Source organism: Psittacula echo, assembly GCF_963264785.1.
Source record: "Psittacula echo genome assembly, chromosome: 7".
NCBI classification, from domain to species: Eukaryota; Metazoa; Chordata; class Aves; order Psittaciformes; family Psittacidae; genus Psittacula; species Psittacula echo.
This window is the reverse complement of record NC_137740.1, coordinates 40,081,743-40,103,516: the sequence shown is the minus strand read 5'-3', so window position 1 is coordinate 40,103,516 and position 21,774 is coordinate 40,081,743. Positions and strand designations below refer to the sequence as shown.

General features: G+C 43.4%; 3 protein-coding genes across 12 annotated transcripts in view; 1 reads left to right on the top strand and 2 right to left on the bottom strand.

Moving 5' to 3' along the window:
- Nucleotides 1-21,347, top strand: part of SELENOT (selenoprotein T) — a 62,122-nt gene extending 40,775 nt beyond the window's left edge. For 6 of the 7 annotated variants that reach the window (XR_013957315.1, XR_013957316.1, XR_013957317.1 and 3 more), the window contains 4 exons: nt 66-197; nt 2,559-2,713; nt 3,378-3,491; nt 9,872-9,949. The gene's annotated coding sequence lies outside the window, so the exon portion shown is untranslated. Of the gene's footprint in view, nt 1-65; nt 198-2,558; nt 2,714-3,377; nt 3,492-9,871; nt 9,950-20,829 lie in introns of those variants that run through there. The other variant, XR_013957314.1, reaches the window with a different exon arrangement.
- On the bottom strand, nt 38-10,005 carry MINDY4B (MINDY family member 4B; the record flags this gene model as incomplete). 4 transcript variants are annotated; one of them, XM_080622528.1, is made up of 12 exons in its annotated part: nt 9,837-10,005; nt 9,533-9,560; nt 8,602-8,754; nt 7,669-7,788; nt 6,247-6,338; nt 5,405-5,570; nt 4,881-4,946; nt 4,285-4,355; nt 3,368-3,440; nt 2,070-2,222; nt 1,780-1,960; nt 38-180 (listed from the first exon to the last, which is right to left on the bottom strand). In XM_080622528.1, exons 1-12 carry the CDS (start codon nt 9,941-9,943, stop codon nt 38-40), a joined length of 1,353 nt encoding a protein of 450 aa, XP_080478654.1. In that variant the 5' UTR covers nt 9,944-10,005. The 4 variants fall into 4 exon arrangements, with proteins under 4 accessions (XP_080478654.1, XP_080478656.1, XP_080478655.1 ...); XM_080622530.1 differs by lacking the exon at nt 2,070-2,222; XM_080622529.1 differs by lacking the exon at nt 4,881-4,946.
- CLRN1 (clarin 1) lies at nt 12,710-20,061 on the bottom strand (the record flags this gene model as incomplete). Its single annotated transcript, XM_080623392.1, has 3 exons — nt 12,710-12,975; nt 13,976-14,155; nt 19,809-20,061. 3 exons carry the CDS (start codon nt 20,059-20,061, stop codon nt 12,710-12,712), a joined length of 699 nt encoding a protein of 232 aa, XP_080479518.1.
- Nucleotides 21,348-21,774: the final 427 nt, after the last annotated feature.

Genomic DNA, 21,774 nt, shown 5'->3' with positions numbered 1-21,774 from the left:
GGTGGCTTTGGCAGCAAGTGGGAGATGCTGGGATTTCTCAGAAGAAGGGATCTGTCCCATTCCAGCTGACGGTCGCACCTGTCCACTTGGTCCTGATTGCCATCTCCACGGAGAGATGCCTCTTCCCTGGGCTGCTTGGGTCTTCACTTTGGTCCTCTTCCCAGTGATGCGAATGAGTGTCTGAAAAGGAAACACAGGTAAAAAGAATGTCTAAAAAACCCAACCCCTCTCAAAAAAAGTTTTAGGACAGGTTAAAAGCAGAGCTGGCTGGATTGCTGCAGGTGTGCTGCCTGCCCTTGCCCCAGGAGGCAGCTCAGGGCAGCACCGACACAGCCTCCCCAGGGACTGCCTCCCATGCTTGCGAAATTCAGGCACTATAAATGCAGCTCACGACTCATTGCACGGTGTGTTTACATATTGTTTTTCTGAACAGGTGCACACTTCCTTATCTGTGGACACACTGTATATCACAACTGTGATCTTGATTCACCCTTCTTTCCTGCACATTTAGGCTTTACTGTGATGTTTTTAAGTTTCTTACTTTAAATGCTGTAGTGAAAGGAGAGGGAGGAAAAGAGGCTGGACATTCAGAAAGTAAAGGTAAACGGTGCACACTGGCATGGAGAAAGTTAGATCCTAAATACAGACAGGTTCACAACTCGTTTGATGCCACAAGGAGCAGTTCACTGCTCTGGGTATGAATTTAAAACTTGAAGGGGAACATGCTGGCCATGATGACGCCTGGCTGGTAGGCAGGAAAATACAAACTTAAGTCTCAGTTAGATACTGAAAACAGGCTGTTCACCCACCCTGCATGGCAGCACTGCTGCCTTTAGGAATAGTTTTATTCAAAATTTTTATTTAATCATTGAATGATTAAATAAAATTTCATGCTGCATTTAAACTTTGCACTTACAGGAACATTCTCCTGGGATTTGTTCCATGGGAGGGGAGAGCGTATGTGGGTTTTCCCACTCCTACTAGTTGTTCTGAGACACTTGGTCAGCTGGGCATTCGTATTGGACTGATGAGGGCATAATAATTACAGGAGATGAAATGGTTTTAAACAGTATGTCCATATTGGATATTTAACACAGAAGCAACAGTTGCATCTTGTATCCTGAAAAACTGTCATTTCTCCAATAAAAACTTTTTGGCTACGTCTGTGAGTAAAGGAGAAAATGGTGAAGTCCTGAGTGGCCCCACGGTAGGACAAGAGTGCAGGCCGTGCCCTGGGGAGGGGAGCCTGGTGGCTGTCCTTTGCACACACCATGGGTGGGATGGGCTCTGCTCTGCTGGCAGCTCACCCAGCGCCTGCCCACCAGAGCCCTGCTCAGCCCCTGGCACTGGGGAAGAGCATGACCTCAGCTTCACCCAGTGCTGAGCATCCACCGTGCCCAGCTGTGGGCTAGGGAGGGGTGTCAGCCAACCAGAATGTACACAGGGACTTGGGAGTTACTATTTCTATAACAAATACTTCTATAGCTCTTCCCAGCAATGGGCCACTTACTTGGGAGCATTACCCGTTCCGAAATGGTCATGGTCCTTTCAAAGCCAGGTTTTTGCTTGTGTCTTTTTATACTGTTGTTTGGAATAGATTTCTCACATTCCATGAAAGGTTAATATAATATATACAGTTTATGTGTATGTATGTTAAATATAGAATATTGAATTGTATGTGTAAGTAGATCAACCTAGCTCTACACATATACAGTTCCATGCATGGTCTGTATGTGACATCCATACCTCATATCCTTCATGGTAAGCTCGGGTGCATACCTATAGTTAGGTGGGCTGTTTTTGTCTGCTCCAGCTGCCCATTGTAGAAGTACAGGTGGAAGACTCTCTCCCTTTTCCAGTCGGAGAGGATTTGGCTGTCAGTGCCAAAGAGAACGCTGTACTTCCCAGTGATGCTGCACAGCCAGATGGGCAGACAGGGTGTTCTCAGCCTGGGGCACACCTGGGGAGAGAGAGTAGAGCCTTGCATTGAACATGGCCTTTGTTCCCAAAACATTGGTGTGTGGACATCAGGTATGGGCATTCCAGCCACAGGCTGCGCCAGCTCTCACCTGCCGCTCCGCCTGTGCCCTGCTCCAGCGCAGGTAGCCCACCGGGCATCGCTGCCACCATGCCTCGATGCCCTCCCCTCTGGGCCCCAGCTCCTGGCTGCCATCAAGCTCAAGTGGGCTTGCTCGTCCCGTTAGGAGGAGACTGAGCATGGCCTGCAAGGAAACAGCCTGTGTCATGCTGCGAGGCAGCAGAGCAAATGCCCTTCACAAAATGGTGGTGTAGCAGCTGCACTCAGCCTGAGGGGTGAACCATTGAGCCACAATACTTTCTAATAAATATCTCTGCTTACTCTGGTCTCCAGTGAAATATAAAACCATATCTGCCAGTGCTTACAGATATCTGCTGGCTTTGGTCTGGCTCAAGTAACCACAAAATCTACTGATTTTGGTCACAACAGAGTTGTACAGCCGACTGTTGTATAACTGGCCATTGTTAGACCTGCACTTTAGGCAAAAGCAAAGAGCCCTCAGACCATATTTTTACCACAGATCAGATGCGACTGGGGTATAAATGGGGCCCTGCCGCAGTGCAAGAGTTGAGTCGGTTCTCCTCAGAGCAGTGGGTCTGCAGTCGAGGACTCTCCCTTTCGATCAGGACACTGCCTGAGGCAACTCTTTGAGGTTGAAGGCCCTCATCTTGACTGGTGAGTGAAATGTGTTTTTGGTTTATTCCCCGCAAAACTTAACCTTAAGTCAGTCATGTAATATTTGATTCCACTTGACACCTAGAACCTGTAATTTACTAATGTTGGAGCATTAAATTATTTTTTATTAGAATAAATTTCCTTTCAAGCTTGTAACCTACCTAAGTCAATTTTGTGGGCCTCTGTGATGGTGACTAATAGCATGCAAAACTTTGAAATCTTGCCTAAGTGATAGAAAGGATTATGTGTGTGTACATATATATATATAAAATATACATATACATACACATATATATTCCTTTGGACATAAACTGTTGACCAAGCCTGGGACACCAAGTCAATAAGGTGTATCGTTGCTTTTCTCTTATGAGTGAAGTGCCTGACTCTTCCACAACAGGGAGCTGGTGTCCCACTGCCAGCTCTGTCATGTCTGTCAAGAGCAGAGGAATGCCAGGTCTCCTGTGGCTTTCTTATTGTCATCATCATCAACATCCATTTTACAAATGGGTGGTCATGATTAAAATTATAAATGTATTTTTCTATTGCCATACACTCCCCTTTATCCCCCCTTGGATTAACAAGTGAGAATTTTTTCCTAAATCAAATGTAGGAATAATAAAAAAAAAAAAAGTGGAGAAATGAGGCTAATCTTACCTGTGTACAGGTAATGTTTCCAAAACTGCATTTCAACAGAGGAGCTGCTGTGCTGTCTAAGTCTTCTTGGACCCTGTAACACCAAACACGAAGTGTTACAGTAGCACCTGGATCAGTGCCTGAGGTGAGTGCTGTACCTCACTGTCTGATTAACAGGAAACAGGAAGGAATTCCATGGACTCCATCATTTCTCTGTGCTGTGGGCACAGCAGTGCTGTCCTGACACAGCAGCTCTATGTTTAGCCAAAGCTCTTGTGCTTCAGATCTTTTCCTCTTAAAATCTAAATCTAGCGTCAGATTCACACCCCTGCAGACAGAGCTGGGGTCTCCCTTGGTGTGATTTCTGCTGAAAGGCCTCGGTTACAACCCAGGCATAGCCTGAACACAACGATTTGAAGTAGTGGTGCAATTTTTTGCTAAAGTAGCTATCATAGTGTCACATTAATATGAGTCATGTCTTATATTGGAATAAATACGTCTCTTTCTAAAGCATTGGATGTACCTTTCTAAAGCATTATTACCCAAATCTAATTGTGCTGGGTTTAGAAAGACCCTAGCAGGCACCTCTGCCAGCATAGTCACCGTGGCAGATTTTTTCCCTGTTTAAATGAACTTGTTGTGATTTTCTTGTTTAAGTGTAATTGACCGTGATGGTGACGGTTGCTGTCAGTGCCCGAGTTTACACAGACCATTAGTTTTGCTGTGTTTGCAAAGGGTTTCTCTCCTCTCTGTTGCCCTCCTGGATGTGCAAATACTCATGGTGTACAATATTTGCATCTGCAAACCACAGCCAGCAGGGTCTGCATCTGCCCCTGCTTCTTCACATTCGACTGAGAATGTACATTGAAGTAAAACAAGGAAAAGACTTCAGAAGATGTAACTAAATTAGAGGAAAATGTGTAAAAAATTTAATATACCTTTCAAGTGTCCTGGAGAAAAGTAAACTGTATAAAAAAAGGATCACTCCATGACTTTGTTCATCTTTGAACTGGGAAAAGAAACAAGTAATCACAGGGGGTGAATTACAGCAGGTATGTGATGTTTAATTGAAACAATTCATCTGCTTCAATACAACCTGAAGTGAGTGTGTTGAGCGAAATGAATAAAATGTTACTCCAGAAAGATTTTATAACCAATTTTGACGAATAGGATCAGGTTAAAGAAAGGAAAGATGAAACTTCCAATTAGTGGCTTAACTGGTCTTGTACACTTTTCCCCCATTTTTTTGCTAAAACCGAAGTATTTGCAAGAAGCCGTATTTTATATTTAAGTAATGTACAAAATGTCCCTTTTTGCCTGGTGTTTGTGGACTGGAAGAGCTGAAATTGGTGGATAAAGTGTGGGGATTTTAGTGGGAGCAGGATCATTTCCCATAGGAAAGGCTAGAAATGATTTATGGACTGCCTGAAGGCAGCACTATTGATCTCCATAAGGTCTGCTTTTGAATGGGAAATAAAATGTACACAAGCAACAAAATAAGTCAGAATAAAGCTAATATCCAGCCCATACTTACACAGTTTATATGGCCAAGGATAAACTCCTGAGCTGCTGCTTTCTCAGAGAACTCAAACAGATGGATCTATTGGGCAGGAAGGTAGGTGAAGATGTTGTAAAGGAGGCACTAATCATATCAAACAGCTGAGCTTTCTAAGCCAGTGTTTCCTTTAGACAAATGAAAGAATGGTGCAGGACTCTGCTGCCTCCTAAACCGAGGAGTTCAGCTCTATACAAAGAGTTAGAGGAACAGTTTTACATTAACTGTTTTCCCCTTTTTGTGAGAGAAGACAGTTCAGCCTTTAATGAAAGAGAATGGCAGCCCTTCTGCTCACTTAAAGCCTCTGCAAGGAAGCAGAGGTGTCTCACAAGCTGCAGCTGGAACATGGGTCCAAAGTGTTCAGAGTCTGTGGCACACCATAACTTAGCGAACAGGTTTATGAGATTTTATGTTTCTTGATTTAAAAATTTCAGAAGAATTTAATTAAAATTGAAAATTTCTTTAAAGAAAATCCTGTTTGCAGAAAGCATTTTTGTACTCACTCTTTCTGTGAAGTTGTCGGCTTTGTAGTCGCTGCTGGGCACCACATGGATGGCTGCGGTGATGAGGCAGATCGAGGCTCTCCCACCTTGTCCTGCTGCCCACAGGGTGTCTGCCAGGGCAGCTGCCAGAGCCTCCCCTTGCTCCTGCCGGCTTACCCTGCACAGCCTGCGGTGCAGGAGGCAGAGGCATGGGGCAGAGAAGACGGGTCCAGGGGGTTTGTGCCAAGTGTCTTCTCGGGGATTTTGACAGACCCCTTAGTCCTGAGGTTGACCTTGAGTGTGAATAGGGCCCTTCCCAGCAGGGGCTGGATCTAACCCCAGAGGCCCTTCCCTGCCTATCTGGTGTCTGTGAGGACTGTGCAGCCACAACAAGTGCCCATTGTCCTTGAAATTTCCACCTCTCTCTTGGTGCTGTCACTGCTGCTTGTAAGGATATGCTTCCCATGTGCTGGGAGTGACATGCGTGCCATAGGGGTTTCATCCTGGCTGGGGGTCCCAGAACCAACAGCTGAGCTTTGCCTTCCCTCCCAATGCTGCCCATCGTGTGGGGCAGCTGTGCAGCACTAATGTTATCCATGTACTGCCATAGGCTGTGATCGTGGTGCCAGGGAGTGGGACAAGGGAGCAAGCACCATTGTTACGAAAACAAATGTCTTTTGGGGAAAAAGCCTTGCCTGGAGCCAGATGAGGCTTTTCTCCTGGGTGCAAATCCCCACCTGTAGCTCCAAACCTGAACATGGGTCTAGTTCAGTTAAACCTAGGGGCTGGTGCTAGTCTGTCTCAGTTCAAATAATGCAAGAAAATAGTTTCCATATGTCCCAGGGGAAGGCTCAGCTTCTTACCTTTCCAGATGAGAGTATTCTGTGGTTCTTATGAAGAGCAGGTATTTGATGATGTATGCTTGTACAGCCATCAGAATGGCTCTTGCTCCCCCCTAGAAACAAAAAGATGACACTCCCTAGTGCTGAGGGGCCTGAGCTAGCTCCTGCTGTGTCCATCTGGAAATCACTGCAATCCCTGGTCAGGTGAGCCATCCCAATACCGCTGTTAGGAGGGTAATTTTTCTTTTCTCCATGGGAATTCAGAAGTGCCACTGACAGCTCCTGAGATAAATAGAAAAGTAAATTGAAAAACATCTTATGTGCCTAAACCCAAGAAGCCTTTACATGAGAAAAGACTCCAGGGCAGCCCTGGCTGTGTGCTTACGGGGAGGGCAGGTCCTAGGCAGGGGTCCTTCCCTTGCAGCGCTGCAGCTGCAGGGAAGGGCTCTCAGCCCCATGTACCACGTGTGCCTAGAAGCACCATGGCTTGTTTTGTCTCCTCCAGCCTCTCAGCAAAGGGACCAGGGTCTCAAGGCAGCATGGGGCTGACATGAGGCTAGGCAAGAGGGTGGCCATGCCTGCTCCCCATTGTGCTGGTGCCTCACATCAGGGCTATCATCCTCTCTGCAGTCACAGAGCCTCTGAACTCAGAGTTTCACCTGCATTTGTAAAAAGCACATTAACTTTCTGGTTGATTAAAGGTGTTTCCAATTCTAAGCGTGTATCTTGCTTTTCTGCTTTTTGGGGGACAGTATTATAATGGTAAATAAGGAAGAAGAAAACCTTCCTCTTGAAAATGTAGGTAAATTCACCTATTTGATTTCCAGGTGGGGTAGAAAGAAGTAGATAACTCTACCCCAAAAGAAACAGGCAGATACTGCTTATTTGTGCCTACCTACAACAACCCATTGCTTCTCTATTGAGCCTTCACCTTGGAAGCATTTAATACCATGGTATTTAAAGTTTGTGTATGCATTGTGCTGCTGAATAAGAACAGTTCATCCCACTCCCAGACACGCTTCAGTTGCCACTGCGAGGGGAGCTGGAGCCTTGCTCAGGATGGCTGTGGACCATGGTTGTGTTTGGAAGCCCCCACAACCTGCCTGTGGAGAAAGCTCAGTGGGAGGACATGCAGAGCGTAAGGTGCAGGCATGCAGAGCGCAGGGTGCAGATGTGGAGAGTGTGCAGTTGCAGGCATGCAAAGTGTGGGGTGTGGGCATGCAGAGCGTGAGGTGCAAGCATGGCGTGCAGGTGTGCAGAGCACATGGTACAGGCATGGGGTGCAGGTGTGCAGAGCATGGGGTGCAAGTGTGGAGTGCAGATGTGAAGGGTGAAGGGTTGCAGGACATGGAGATGAGGCATGGACACTGCTGAGACTGCCAGCTCCTGTTAGTGGCTGAGACACTGGGGAGATGGTGCAGGTTGCTGTGCTGAAATATTCACCTTTCCTGTCTCCAAAGCATAGGCCAGGTCAGAGTATGGCTCACGAAACCTGAAACATGCTTTTGCCCATTCACAGCTGAAGAGCTGGAACACGTTTCCAAATAACAGCTTCCGCAGCTCCTGTTGAAGAGGAGAAAGGCTGGGTTCAGCCCCCTTCATATCCTGGCATTGTCAGCATCAGAGAGGCCTTGGGATACAAGGTCAGCGCATATGCTCGCAGCCAGAGCAGTGTAAAGTTTTCTACCGAGAATCAGGCCCCACAAAGCAAAGGTGATGTTTGTGCTTAATGTAGTCCCTTACTTCTCTCAGCATTTCAAACAATCCTGGGAAGTACAATTGCAGTATGTAAATAATTCACATTTGGATACACTACATCTTCTGGGTGAAGACCTGGACTCTCCAGTTTCTCATTGAGTTTGTGCTCAAATACCAGGGACTAGTTTGGTGTGGAAGGTCACAGGCAGTGAGGTCAGCACCAGAGCTCATTCTGCCATTACCTGCAGAAAACTCCTGAGCTCCTGGCGAAGGCTTTTCATATGGGCAGAGGCAGCAGGCACTCATTAGTGCTCTAAAACCCAGGTATTTGCGTGAGAGTGGAAATTTCTCACTGATCTCCTGAATTCCTGCCTCCCATTCTGAGGCTGTTTGATAAGAAAGCACCAAAGAGCAGGGAAACATTACACTTTGTCATTTGACCTATTATCTAATGAGAATTATAGTATATCTGTTTGAAGGTTGTATTGCAACCATGTTCCCTCAAAGTTTCATAAATAAGTCATTACGATTACATACTTCTGTTACAGCTAACAGAAGGCTGCAGCCTTCAGCCCAGCAATATGCTGAGCCTCCTGCAATGCCAGATAAGGTTCCTGTGTCTCTTTGTTTTAATGAGATTAAATTACAGCTCATGTGTGACTCAGCAGGCCTGCTCACCATTGCCATTTCCAAGGAGATGGGCCGGCCGCCTGTGTCTGGAGAGATCAGTAGGGGCTCAGGGATGGCGGAACGGGGCAGAGGCACTGGTGGCTGCAGGCCTGAGGGCTCTCTGGCTCCAGGTACTCCACTGCCAGTGCTGCCATCACCTTGCTGAACAGAGAGAGGAGCAGACAGGGAGTCATGCCACAGCTGCTGCCTCCGTGCCCTGAAAGATACCCCCTTCAGTACTCCCAGTGGGATTGGCACAGTCCCACTCCCAGTGGAATAGGCTTGTGGAGTGGCAGGGAAGGGGAGTATGTGCTGCCAGGGAGCATCAGTATGTTTGACCTTATCCTGGTTTCAGCTGGGATAGAATTCATTTTCTTCTTACTAGCTGGCACAGTGCTGTGTTTCGGCTTTAGTCTGACAATAATGCTGATTATTAGTGATACTTAGTTGCCAGATGTGGTTAAACCAGGACAGACCTCCAGCTTTTTGCAAACATTACAAATAGGTCCCTACAAGCCAATGATTTGAGTACACAGTAATGTCGTGTTTGTCTGAATTACAGGGAATAAACTTCAGTGCTTTTCAACCTAAAGACACAGCAGGTTCTCCAAATATTTCTATTTCAGAAATTTCAGAATGTTACCCTTTTTTCCTGTGTTCTAAAACCGACCATGAAAACTGTTACTTTTAGATAGAAAGGTTAATTTATGTTGGGCTACTCTGACACTTTGATTTAGATAAGGAATACAAGACATTCCTTTAAAATATCAATAGAAAATGCTTGTTTCTTAAAGGAGGAGCATAAGAAATAAATATCCATAAGGACTGTCTGCTGTACTGCATATATAGATGTACAATTTCCTTCCTATGCTAATCTGGTGGAACAGTCACAAAAACTACTAGACAAATACAAGATGTTAACTTTTAGAGAAGCAGTTACCTGATGAGTTGAATTGCTGATTTCTGAACTGAAAAGGGAAAATAAAATACAAGTTAAAACCAAACCAAACCCAACACTGAAACCAACAACAGAGGCATTGCTAGCATGTGAAGAAACAGGAGACCAGCTAGAAAAGAAACCACAAAGAAAGGAAGGGGAAAAGTTGTAGTACTTGCATTGCTGAGTACATTAAGACCTTTTTTCTGTGGTCATGTAAGTGTTGTAATAAAGCATAATTTAAAATACGATATTAAGAGAACACCTGGAATTGAAACATGATAATGAAGCAGAATATAAATCTTACCTATGGAAACTGAAAACATTTCTCCATTTGTTTAGATCTGAAATTTTGCTGGCGATCTCCTGAAGCTCTGTCTGTGACGCAGTGTGCTCAGCTTTCCGGTCACCCATCGTGCTCCGGGTGATGCGAAGGGATGTGGGCACTGGGGCTGCTCAGGGAGCGGCTCCTCACCAGGCACTCGAATCCCCTCTGCCAGCTTCCACTGCCACACCGCAATTAAACTTTCATGAAAGCCTGTCACAGTCTGTTTTTTTCTGCTCGCTGTGTAAGCAGCGTCAATGTTTAATGCAGACGGAAAGCTATCTGAAGCTGACCACAGGGATGTGTCTGCTCTGCAAGGTCTTGGTGCAGAAGCGGGGAGGGATTTTCCAGCTATAGGGTTGCAGCTCCCCCTGTGAGGGCTGACCAGAAGCAGGATGGGATCTGGGTTGTGAGGGCTGGGTGTGAAGTGTGTAGCTCAAGGAAAAAAAAATCCGACTTAGCAGATGTCTGTAAAGTTGAGCAAATTCACTGGAGAGACAAGGCAAGGCAAAATCTATGCACTGATGTTCCTTTGACTTCTGTCGCTTCCCGTAGCAAGACTGGCATTCAGGGGTATGGGTCAGGCCCAGTTTCCTGCTGCCAGGGTCATGGAAATGTCATGATTTGTTCTTTCATTCTGGGAGAAGGCACCAACTAGGGGTCTCTGAGTTTCAGTGTTTGGTGTTCACCCCTACATCAGCATAGTGGGCTAGTAGTCTAAGCCTGCTACACACCCTTGTATGCATACACCCATAGATATATTACATATGTTTGCGTTTATATGTATGCACACTGCATGCAGGCACACATACAGATGCATGTGCATACTAACTTTTTATTGGGATATGAAAATATCTGGTTTTTCAAGAATCTTCAAAATAGATTTATATATTTTCCCCTTTGCTATAAATATTTATTTATTTAATCATGAACTATGGTAGTAGAAATTAAACGATAAAATTTCTTCAGCTGATGCTCATGGATTACAAGTGAGGCACAGGGCACATGCTGGTGCTCACCCAGAAGCACAAGCTGAGCGGGTCATACTCACCCTAAATGTTACTTTCAGGTCAAACACACAAATATTGCCTCAGTTTCATTTTGCTAGTAAGAAGTTTTCATGTTTGCCTTTGGAAATGGATATGGATAAATATAACAGCTGGCCTCAGGTTTGTGAGTGGGGTGGAACATGGGGGGAGCAGTGGAGCCGGGCTCTTTGGGAAAAGTGATCCCCTGTGAAAACTCCTGAACCCTGAGTCAGGGGCTGCTCTCTCCTGCATAGCAAAAGGGATGGGAACAGGTTTATCTTCTGTGCTGAGACAGGTCTGGGTGGTTCTACATTTTACACATACAAACCAGCTTCTTCAAGGACTGGCAAGGATCACTCAGAAAGACACACACGTATGAGCAGCCTGTGTGTCTCATCCCATACACTGCTGACTGCTGCCAAGCAGAGCACTTCATGAAACATAAGGAACAAGAAGGATGAAACATTACTCCTCATTATTTGCTGTATAGTAAACAATACTATGAGATGTAATACATACTATGCGTTAAGAAGATACATTGAGAAGAATATGCATATACATCAGAAGAAAATGATTTAAAATATTGCAGTAGCCCTTACACATTGCTAAAATCTAGGGAGATATGGTACCACACAAGGAGGCAGAGTTTCTTTCTGAAAGGGTTTGGAAAGTAGTGGTGTAGTTGACAAACCTTTTACCGAGAAATCCCAGCAATGTTTTGCTATTCATAGTAAAGGTATAAAAGATGGCATAGAAGTCAGTAAGGTCATTGAAGCATATGGTTTTGTGAAGTGAATCCCAACATGATCTGGAGGATGACCATTCCCACAGGTGACGGGGCAGATGCAGGGTGGGATTGCTCCTCACCTGCAGCTGTGCAGGAGCTGCAGCTCCTGCAGATAAATGGGCAGCTCGAACAGAGGCTCTTACTCTGGATACCTCCACTTCTGTCTGCTTTGAATGTTGTTTCTGTGTCCTGCAAGGAGTGACTCATCTCCGAAGTACCCATGTAGTCCCATGGAGGTAGTGTTTGGTGGTATAATGCTCTTTCAATGTATCTGTCTGTGATTGGGCTGGCTTAGCTGTACCTGGGATGAGCAGTCTGGTTGCTTCAACTGACTTGCAGAAGTTTAAGGGTGCAAGGGCTAGTGCATCCCTCCAGTCTGGCTTCCTGCATGCCCTGAAATAGAGAACCTCACTTATTTCTTTGTTGGTCTCTGCTGAGCTGTAGCATACCTTGTAAGCCTGTCTGTTGTGTTACTCCATTGCTGCTCTTTGCCAAAGGTCTTGGCTATGTTTATTTGTATTGTTTGATGAGGGAGAGATTGTAGGGCTATTTTCTGGGCAGGGTTCTTTATACTGACTGTGAGGCTTGGGGAGGATGCAGTGCAACGTGGAGAGTGCGCGATAACCACTGTTTCTGTACCTTCACAAGGGCTAAAGGGCAGAACTGCTGCTGGTGATAGCAGTGTTGCTGCTGGTGTGCCTCTATTTGCAATCCATTTATTTTAGTTTCCAGATCTAGTTCAATGCTATTGGTGTTCCCAGTTTTCTTCACACCAACTACTTTTCCAATGTCTTACTGGTAAAAAAGGCAAATGTCTTGATAAGGTCTTGCCTCTTGCCTTAAGAGAAGGTATTTTGATCTAGATATTACCAAATAGCATGACTTTTGGTTATTGCATATGCCATATTGATGTTCGTTTGAATCCTTCACTTGTAAATTGCTAGCTCTAAAGAAATATTTTAGAAGTTATTATATCTGGTGGCTGTTGAATATTGTAGTGATGGACCTCTTTGCTTGAAATGTTCTTAAATTATGTAATTCTAATACATCAGGTCAGCTGCTCCAGTGATGGTCCCTGAATCTTTTGATTTTGAAAAGGGAAATTCAAATCCAGCAAATCGTATTAGCAAGGCATTCAGAAATTGCAATAGGGAGCAAACCAGGATGATCCAAAATGAATTTGCAAACTTTTCAGTGTGAGTCTTGAATATAAAATTTCCCTCTTTGAAATTAGCAATTTTCTCTGAAAGGTGGTGGATTTTCACTTCCGAGGAGAATAGAATCATAATGAGACACCCACAGGAACCTGAAAAAGAGGGGAGGTGTTAATCATCTTGACAAGGTCACATGTTGTATGTCACAACCAAATACTATATTGATAGTGTTGTTCTGGCCACTGTAACTTAGTGGGAATCCAAGTCAACATCTATTGAAATTGGTAAGCTTTTTAAATTGAATTTGGCTTAGGACCAGTAATATTTAGCATGGCTGCTTTAGGGTCCTGATCCAGCAAAGCATCTGTGCTCTTTTTCAGCTTTAACCTGCTCATTGTCTCATTGAATGTAACTGAAGTGTCTGTATGTTTAAAATTAAATATGTACCTAAGTCCTTTATTAAATTATGATTGAAATATGTAATATCTTGTAAAGTAACGGTAAGTCATTTTGTCAGCCAAGCCAGCAATGCAGAGAATGGGCTTTACCCTCTCTGAGTAGCAGAGGGGCTGGGATGGTCTGTTATCCCTGCTGGCAGTGTTTTTCAGACACTACTTTTACAGAAAGTTGCTCTCAGTCTCTCTTCAGTCCCTTCCTTCCTTGAGAAAGTCTTGCTGGTATAAGTGGTGATCTTGCTTACCCAGCTGAAAACCTCCCATCAAGGTGAATGTCAGCCGTTGCATCTTTGACTTTTTTTCACTTTTTTTTTTTTTTTTTCTCTCTTCCCCCCCTCTGGTGCTCTTCCCAGTTCTGACTGTATGCTGAGGATCCAAGATGTGGCCACACGTCTGAGTCCATGGGGCTTGTGGGCACCATTCCCTTTTTCTGCCAGCTTATGCAGAAGGGCCAGAGGTGCCCAGGCTGCCTGCCCTTGCTAAGGATTTCAGCATTTTATCTCTTAACTCCAATTTGGAAAAAACATGTTTTGATACAGCGAAATCATCCATTTTCCTGCCTAGCTTTATTTTGCCAGTTTGAAGTCAATGCAGCCATGGTTTGTAATATTGGTCTCGTATGCCAATAAATTGGCCATTGTAAGTGGCACACATGGACCAGCACCAGCTGGCAGGCCAAAGGTGGGGTGGTACTTACATGCAATGAAGCTCCAGAGGTACAACCCAACAGGGCCATGCAGAGTTTCATATGGACTGCCAAAAGCATTGAACATGAAGAAACCTGCTCCCACCAGAGCAAAGATGATCAGTACTGTACAGAAGAGAATGACACTAACATGGATACTTGCAGGGATAATTTTGAGCAAATCTGGAAAAACTAAAAACAAAATGAACAAAACGTTATTACACACATTAAGCAAAGTTGTTTCAGAGTCTGGCCAGGGATTTCTTACTGCTTTGTGGTAATTATTTTAAATTGTGCTCTTTGAAATACAACTGAAGATGAAAATGAAGTTACTAGAAACAGGTTTTCATGGATGTGTGGAGGCAGAAGAATTTTGTGAAGCTCAGAATTGTAGACTGGCCAGGAGACAGAGACCAGCTTAGGGAAAGCCTCTTCTCCCCTTCCCACGGGTAATTCCCTGTGCATGCTATTCCCCTGTACCTGGTGTGGGATGCCATCAGCCTCAAACATTGGTTTGGAGTAGTGTGTGCCGTTTGCTTACATCTGATGTGCCTCAAGTGCACAGATGTTAGGGCTTGTCCCTTCATCTGCAAGGGAAGCAAAGAGTTGCTCCTGGCTGGGATGCTGATTGCCTTCCTATTTCAGAGCAGGGATTCCACCACTTTGATTAATACAAATATTCAGTGTTGGTTCGGTATGTTTATACTCAAAGAATATGTGGGTGTTTTCTGAAAACCTTAAGCAAACAATCTGTAAGTTAAATGGTCTATGTTTTGTTATGAAGAAACAGGAAATCATTAGTAGAGCTGCAATGCCAACATACTGGAAGGTTAAATGTGTTGTGTACTACATGTGGGTGGGAGATGCTCAAGGCTCCAGGAATGTTTGCTATCCAGGGAAGGTAACATGTGAAGTTGTTTATAGTACAGAGGCTCCCTGTGAAAATCCACCAACAGTTATTGCCAGAGACATGTAGGCACCTAAAAGGATCAGGGGTTTCTTAGCTCCTAGCCTTTGGCAATGTTCTAATTTTAGAAAATAGAAAAAGTATTTTTGATAAAAATCCTTAAAAATAGAAGAGATACATTTCATATATAATGTACATACATTAATCTCTTAAATTATTCTTAAAATGAAATATGATACTAAAGACGGAGAAATTAATAAAGTTTACCCAGGAGTTATTTGCAATAAACTATCTGAATGAGATTTTGAAAGAATAAGCACATTTTATAAAAGCAAACTTTTCTCCTCTGTATTTCCCCAAATAAAACACTTGTGGAATGTTTTGTGTCTAGAAGCCCAAGGCCAAACAGGTAAGATGATAAATCAATGAGAAGAAATAGAGAAACCTTACAATAAAAAAATGGGGTACTGAAACAAAATAAGAGAGAACACCTAAAATGAGGGTACAGATGTGAAGGCCAGTGCTGTGCCCTGCCATCAGGCAAGATGCCAGTTGTCTGCAGGAAAGCTTTGCTCTGTGGAGCTGAGAGTAAGGAGGCTGCGAGTACTGCATGTGTTTCACAGTTAATGCAACACTTTTACCACATGCTGTATGATTTTAAGTTTCCAAAAGCTGGAAACTTTTGCATCAGCTGCGTTTGTCACTACCTCTCTTGTCCTAGTTGCTGCCCCATGAAAGCCCTCAGAGAGGGTAGGGACTGCAGCACTGGGGAGCCGTATCCAAATGGAATGGGCATCTTTGCTCTTGGAGTCAGCAACTGGTGCCTGATGGACTGAGGGCTATGCTGGGTCCCAGCTGTGTGAAGCTATTTATGTGAAGATTTAAGAATGCTTTATTTTAGACATTTTTATGCATCTTTTTAGCTACTCTTTCGAATTGTGATCCTACTTAGCTGGGCACAAGGGGATAGTCAATCAGGCTCAGTATGACAGAATAACTTTTAATCATTTATTTTTGTTTGGCAACAATGGGTAATTTAAAAGGAATCATTAAAAACACTTAACTGCTCGTGATCCACAGAATCACAATTAAAGTGGGGGTAATAATGCCTTGGCACTGCCTCACTGCAGCTGTAATGTGCAGAGACTAAAAAAAGTCTCACATAATTACTCTACCTTGTAAAATGTTTACCAGCAAACAATTCTGCAGCTTGCCATGCAGTAAACGTGGTGAAGCAGGTAAGGTGGTGTCAAGCCCATTTATCTCCCTGGTTAAACAAAAGGGAAATTGAAGCAAATGTTTACAAACTCTTCTTTAAGCCATGTTAAATATCACCTTTTGCATTGGTGGTGGCAGCTGGGAGCAGAGAGAGGCACCAAGTGCTCATGGAGGACGACAGCCCAAGGACCCTCACCAAGCACAGGGTTACTGATGACTACCTATTGTCCAGTTTGGCCATTGGTACTTAAATTCCTTATCTCATCCTAATAAAACACAAAGCATGCTTTAGAAACTATATGTTGTGTTTATTGAACTTTATATTACATATTTAATGAATTTATAAGCATAAGAAGCACTTACACTATTAATGTGGTATAAGGTACAATTTTACAGTTGTACCATTTAGGCTAGCTAACAAAAAGGCTGAAAAGTCCCTACTTGAGCAGAATTTCTACAAGGAATAGTGTTAGTTCTTGCAATGCCACCTGATGTTTTGGGAGAACATGAAAAAGCTGTATTTAACAATTTTGTTCGTTTTAAGAAAAACATGTTGCTGCATTGTACTGAATCTTTCCCTTGGCACCGGCGTTTATAGTTGTTTGTCATTAAAATTTTATGTGACATATCAGGAAAAATTAATTCCAGCAGCTATGTTGTCTAGAAAGAAAAATGTTCCTTCATTATAATGAATGAAATTGTGTCAGGTATGCATGCCAACGACCTTTAGAAAATGAACTGCTGACCCAGAAACTGATGAGAATCAGCAAGAGCAAATGAAGCAGAAGGCTTTCCCCAGCTGAACTCGGTTTGCTGGCAGAGCAAATTCATATTACAATTAAAAGAGATATAGTGGTCAGAGGGGAGCATTTAATGGGAGCAAACATAGAACTAAATTGTTTAGTCTATTTTCTGTGCCTTTTCTTAGACATACTAAAGTGCACTTCAGTGCATTACGCTATGCATGTGTATATTGTATTGGACTGCCCTGCTTTTTGGGACACTCCCAGGAGTTCCTGAGCATGCTGGCTGGGCCTGGCCAGATCTGCTTGTGGCCCCAGGGAATGTGAACCAGCTCTTCCATTAAGTGGTCTCTGAAGTGAATGCTTCTAGTAGAGGCATATTTTGCTATCCACCCAATCACTGTTTCTAAATATAAATCCTATTTGTTGTGTTTGCTTTTTAATCTAAATAAAATAAAAGATGATCTGAGAACAACTTAGGAGGACAGCAATGCTTCCACCCTCAGCTGTCAGCAAAAGCCTGTGGAGGCAAAGCCTGCCCAGTGGAGCGCCATGATTGGTACAACTGGGCTTGTGAAATTATTTAAGCTGTAAGAGGTCGCATTGAATGCATAGACAATGCCGAAGATCACCTTGTTGTGTTACCTTTTCAAAGTCCTATATAAAGGATACCAGTGCAGGCAAATGAGACTGATAGGATGGGCTTGTAATGTTGTGTGTAAGACTTACTGAAATATCTCACAGTTAATGCTTGGTGTGTATGGAAGGAGAATAAAAGGTAAAAGAATGTTCCAATAAATAAGCTTGGCTTCAGTTTTAGGTGGGCCAAGGCTCTGGGGCTGTGTTTCTGAGCCCAGTGCTTCAGCCTTGCCAGTTCTGCTGCTGCAGGTGATCATCTGCTGCTGCCTGGTGGGCCAGGATGTGGGAAGCAAGGGTGCTTTCTCTGGGGAAGGACATTGCTGCATCACAGGCTTGTCAGCAGCTACACTTCTGACTCAAGGGGTATCCAGCATGAGGTTAAATCCAGCCTTGATCCCAGATCCTGGGAACAGGCATGAAAGCATGTGCTTCAAACCTCATTTTCTGTGTCTGAAAATGAGAGCGCTGCTATTTACTAGACTGAATTATTCTTTTAATCTCCTTTACGCAACTCTTGAAAGCCTTGAAGTTCTCCGAATATGTATGTTTGGCACTCATATTAAAGAAATTAATTTTTAACATTGGGCTGTGCAGTAGGATTCTGCAGTCCTGTATGAACAGTCAGGGTTTGCACATTTTTTTTTACCATTCTGAAATGGGCTGCTCAGCTGTAATCAAATATTTCACATTATTTCTTATAAACACAAACATTTACATGTTTGTGTTTATATGCTCATTTGAAAATATACTTGTGAATGAAAGTATGGGAAAACTTGGTTATGCAAGACTATTGTGAGTGTGGATAGAAAGTGTATACCCATAGTGAAAGCAAACTCCGTAACCCTGGGGCACTTCTGGTTGAAAATGCTCGGCAGTAGTTTCACAGATCCAGGGCTTACCTGTATGTTGCATTGTGAGATGTTTAAAAATACATGATGATTGATATTATTAAATCATCACAAACAAGCTGTGCATTCGTATTCTCTCTTGTACCTGTAATGTTAATTCACACTGCCCACAAAATTAAAATTCTTTTGAAATGACTGCTACAATCACACTAGCAATATATTAAAATATTTCAGCCATAACAAGATGAAATGCACATATGAGAGCCTGAATGCAAGGCACGTCAATGAAATGGTTTAAAAATATCCAAATAACAAATATGTGGAAAGAAAATTATTAGAAAGGGAAGCTAGTGAGCTCTCACCTGTGGCTGCTCTGGTATGGGAGCTATCTGAGTGGCTGGGTTTAGTCCTGCCTTGTGCACCAAGCCAATAAGAGCTGCTGTATGGAACTCAGACAAATGGCAGTCACAGAGCTGTTGATTGATAGTGGCTTTGTCAGCTGTAGTTCACAGCATTTTCACCTACAGCAGAAAACTAATTCCTTGGGGTTTAGTTGCCCTTCTGAAAATTCACCCCAGTCTATAGCTGAGTACATGCACACTGTGGTGGCAAACAAAATGATGGAGAGAACTTCATCTGTATAAATAGACTAGCAGTGGAATTTAATTAGAGATGAAAAATTTTAATATCAAATTAATTTGGTCTACTACTTTGAAAAATATTATATAATAAATAATTTGATACCTAATCTGGTAATATTAGCTTGCCTTAAATGACTCATATTAGCAATTTATTGGTGCTGTTTTAGCAGAATGCTTCTAAACTGTTCTGTAGTAATTTCAGGTGGTATACTGTATGTAGAACAAATGGCTGTTATTAACTGTTTAATGTGCTGCTATGTACAAACTATATTCATTTGATCATTCTGTTATTTATCTTATGCTTGAAGATGAATACATTATATTATACGTAAAGCAAAACCATTGCTAACAATCTTTGATGACTTGCAGAACTGCTGACTGCATGTCAGCTAGCATCAACCAGCAGCTCCTGCAGTTAATGCAGCTGCTTTGTTTCTCAACAGCAGCTGAGCATATCTATGCCCCAACTCTTTCATGAGATTCTGCTAGATTAGTTCATTCTTTCATGATGGCACAGAGGACATAATATTGACACACATACCCAGGAAGATGAAAGAGATCAACTGCAAACCAGGAATACTCTTCTTTAAAGTATTAGTATAAATCTTGCAATGTAGACATCTGTGTAACTGAAAATTAGACTGTTTGAAAATCTGAGTGTGACTTTACTAGTATCAGAAAATAAGTTACTTGTACCTGAAGATCAGAACACTAACAGCAGCATTTGCTTTAGCATATTTCATGGTCATTTGAGTCTCAGTGAGCAAGAGGACGCTGGGGCAGCATCTCTCTGCTCCCCTAGCTGTCAGCAGTGTGGTGCTAAATAATTCAAATGCTATTATTACTCACATGAAAACTGGAAAGGTCTTTCTCCGAGCCCACACTGTCTTACACGCTCACCATAGAGAAGCCCATACTGGATTTCGCCAATGAACTTCTCCAGCTCCTGGCCAGTGGCGTTGACAAGCAGGGCTCCAGTCTTGCAGAGTATAGTCCCCTTAACCCACAGCTGCGTGCTGATGGCTGCCGCCGTCCCCAGTGCACAAGCAAAGCTCAGCACCCCAGCTATGCAAAAGATAATTTTTTTCTGCTGGGCTGGCATGGTGGTGTGTGAGTCCTCTGAGGGATGCAGCTTTCAGCAAGGCAGCGACAAGTTCTTCATCAGCACAGCAAACAGCCAAGCTTCCCAATGAGAGACCAGGCACCCAGCCAGCCCTGCTCACGGCCAAAGCTCTCTCCTTGGAGAGCTTCAGCTGCAGACCTCTACAATGCACACGCTTCCTGGAAGATGCTGTAAAGGTTCTTCTTCCTTGTTCCCTTCTGTATGCCTTTAGCTTGTGCACTGATCTTGTAAAACAAGCTGGAAAACAGAGTAGTTTGTAGAATGTTTCAGTGCCTTCTGTCACTTGATAACAAGGGTTTAAGATGACAGATCACTGTAATTTGACGAGTGCTCTGCTCTTTCCAGCCCCCTGCCTAACAGGGTAAACAGGGGATCTCAGAGACAGGTTTGGCTGCCACATCTGATTATCTCGGAAAAGGAAGTTTTCAGAGGGTTTTGTTTTCCTGGGTTTTCCTCTAAAGCTAGCAATGCTGAGCGGCTCTGCTATTTTTAATTTTTTGGGTGTTTTTTTGTGGATGTTTGTTCCTAATGCAATGACACAGTTAACACATTAAGCTAGGAGGCCCCCTCTGCAGTATTTGGTTGCATTTGGGCTCTTGCTTTTCCCTGTCACAGCATTCCCTGGCAAAGGCAGCGTGTCTGTTAATATATTGTATTGTTTTGGCTGTAATGTGTAGGATGCTCAGACAAGTATTTAAGTTCAGGTTTCAAATATACACAACCACGTTTTCTCTTACTTCTTTACAGAAGACCTCCACTGTAACCCCATGCTTGCAGCATGCTGGCTCCCTGTGGTTCGTGCAGGAGGGGCAACCCTGGGGGGGACCTGCCTTGCTCTTCACATAAGCCAGTCATGGGCACAAAATAACCCATCCCCTGGAGTGTGGCGCTGTCGAGGCCTCAGTCAGGGTTAGGAGCACAGGTGTCTGCATCAATCAACTGACTGCCAGTGATTTCAGCAAACACAAGGTTTGGTTGTTTGTTTTTTTGTTTTTTTTTTTCCTTAACCAGATCAATTTAGAAAGTGGTTTAACTGGATGCATATCCATTGCAGGAATACTCTTTAAGTGATGTAAGAGTATTATATTGGTTAGGCTTAAAAACTGAATCTGGTTTAACTAGGGGTTTTCAGATGACCTTGGAATTAAAATGAACAAGGCTGTGTACAGACAAAACCGATAAATGAATTTTTTTTTTTGTGTTTCATGATGTGATCATAATACATAACCAAAAGATGGCCCACTGCGGTATCACTGGGGTCCATTACCACAGAGCTTGCACGTGCACAGTGCTGAATACATACAGGTTTGGGAAAATGCTAATTTTTAAAGATGATTTTGGATACTTGAGTGGAATGCATTTATTGTTCTGTGAAGGACTATAATATTTCAGTATGATTATCACCAGCACAACAGCAGCAAAAGGAACAGACTTGAACATAGGCATGTAAAAGTGACTATATCCTAGGACGAATGTGATGGGGGGGAGGGGATAATTGCATTTATCTGTTTTGGTGGCTACTTTTTTCAAGAGTCAGCTTTCTGGTAGCTTGTTTGTATGGAGCAGTATGCCATGGAAAATTGCATAGTTTTCTGAATGAGTTAAAATGTTTCAGAATCCCTTGGAAAAGCAAAGATGGTGAAGCAGAAGCAGTCAGCACCAAGGGGGCTTCACTGAATCTTGTGGTAGGGC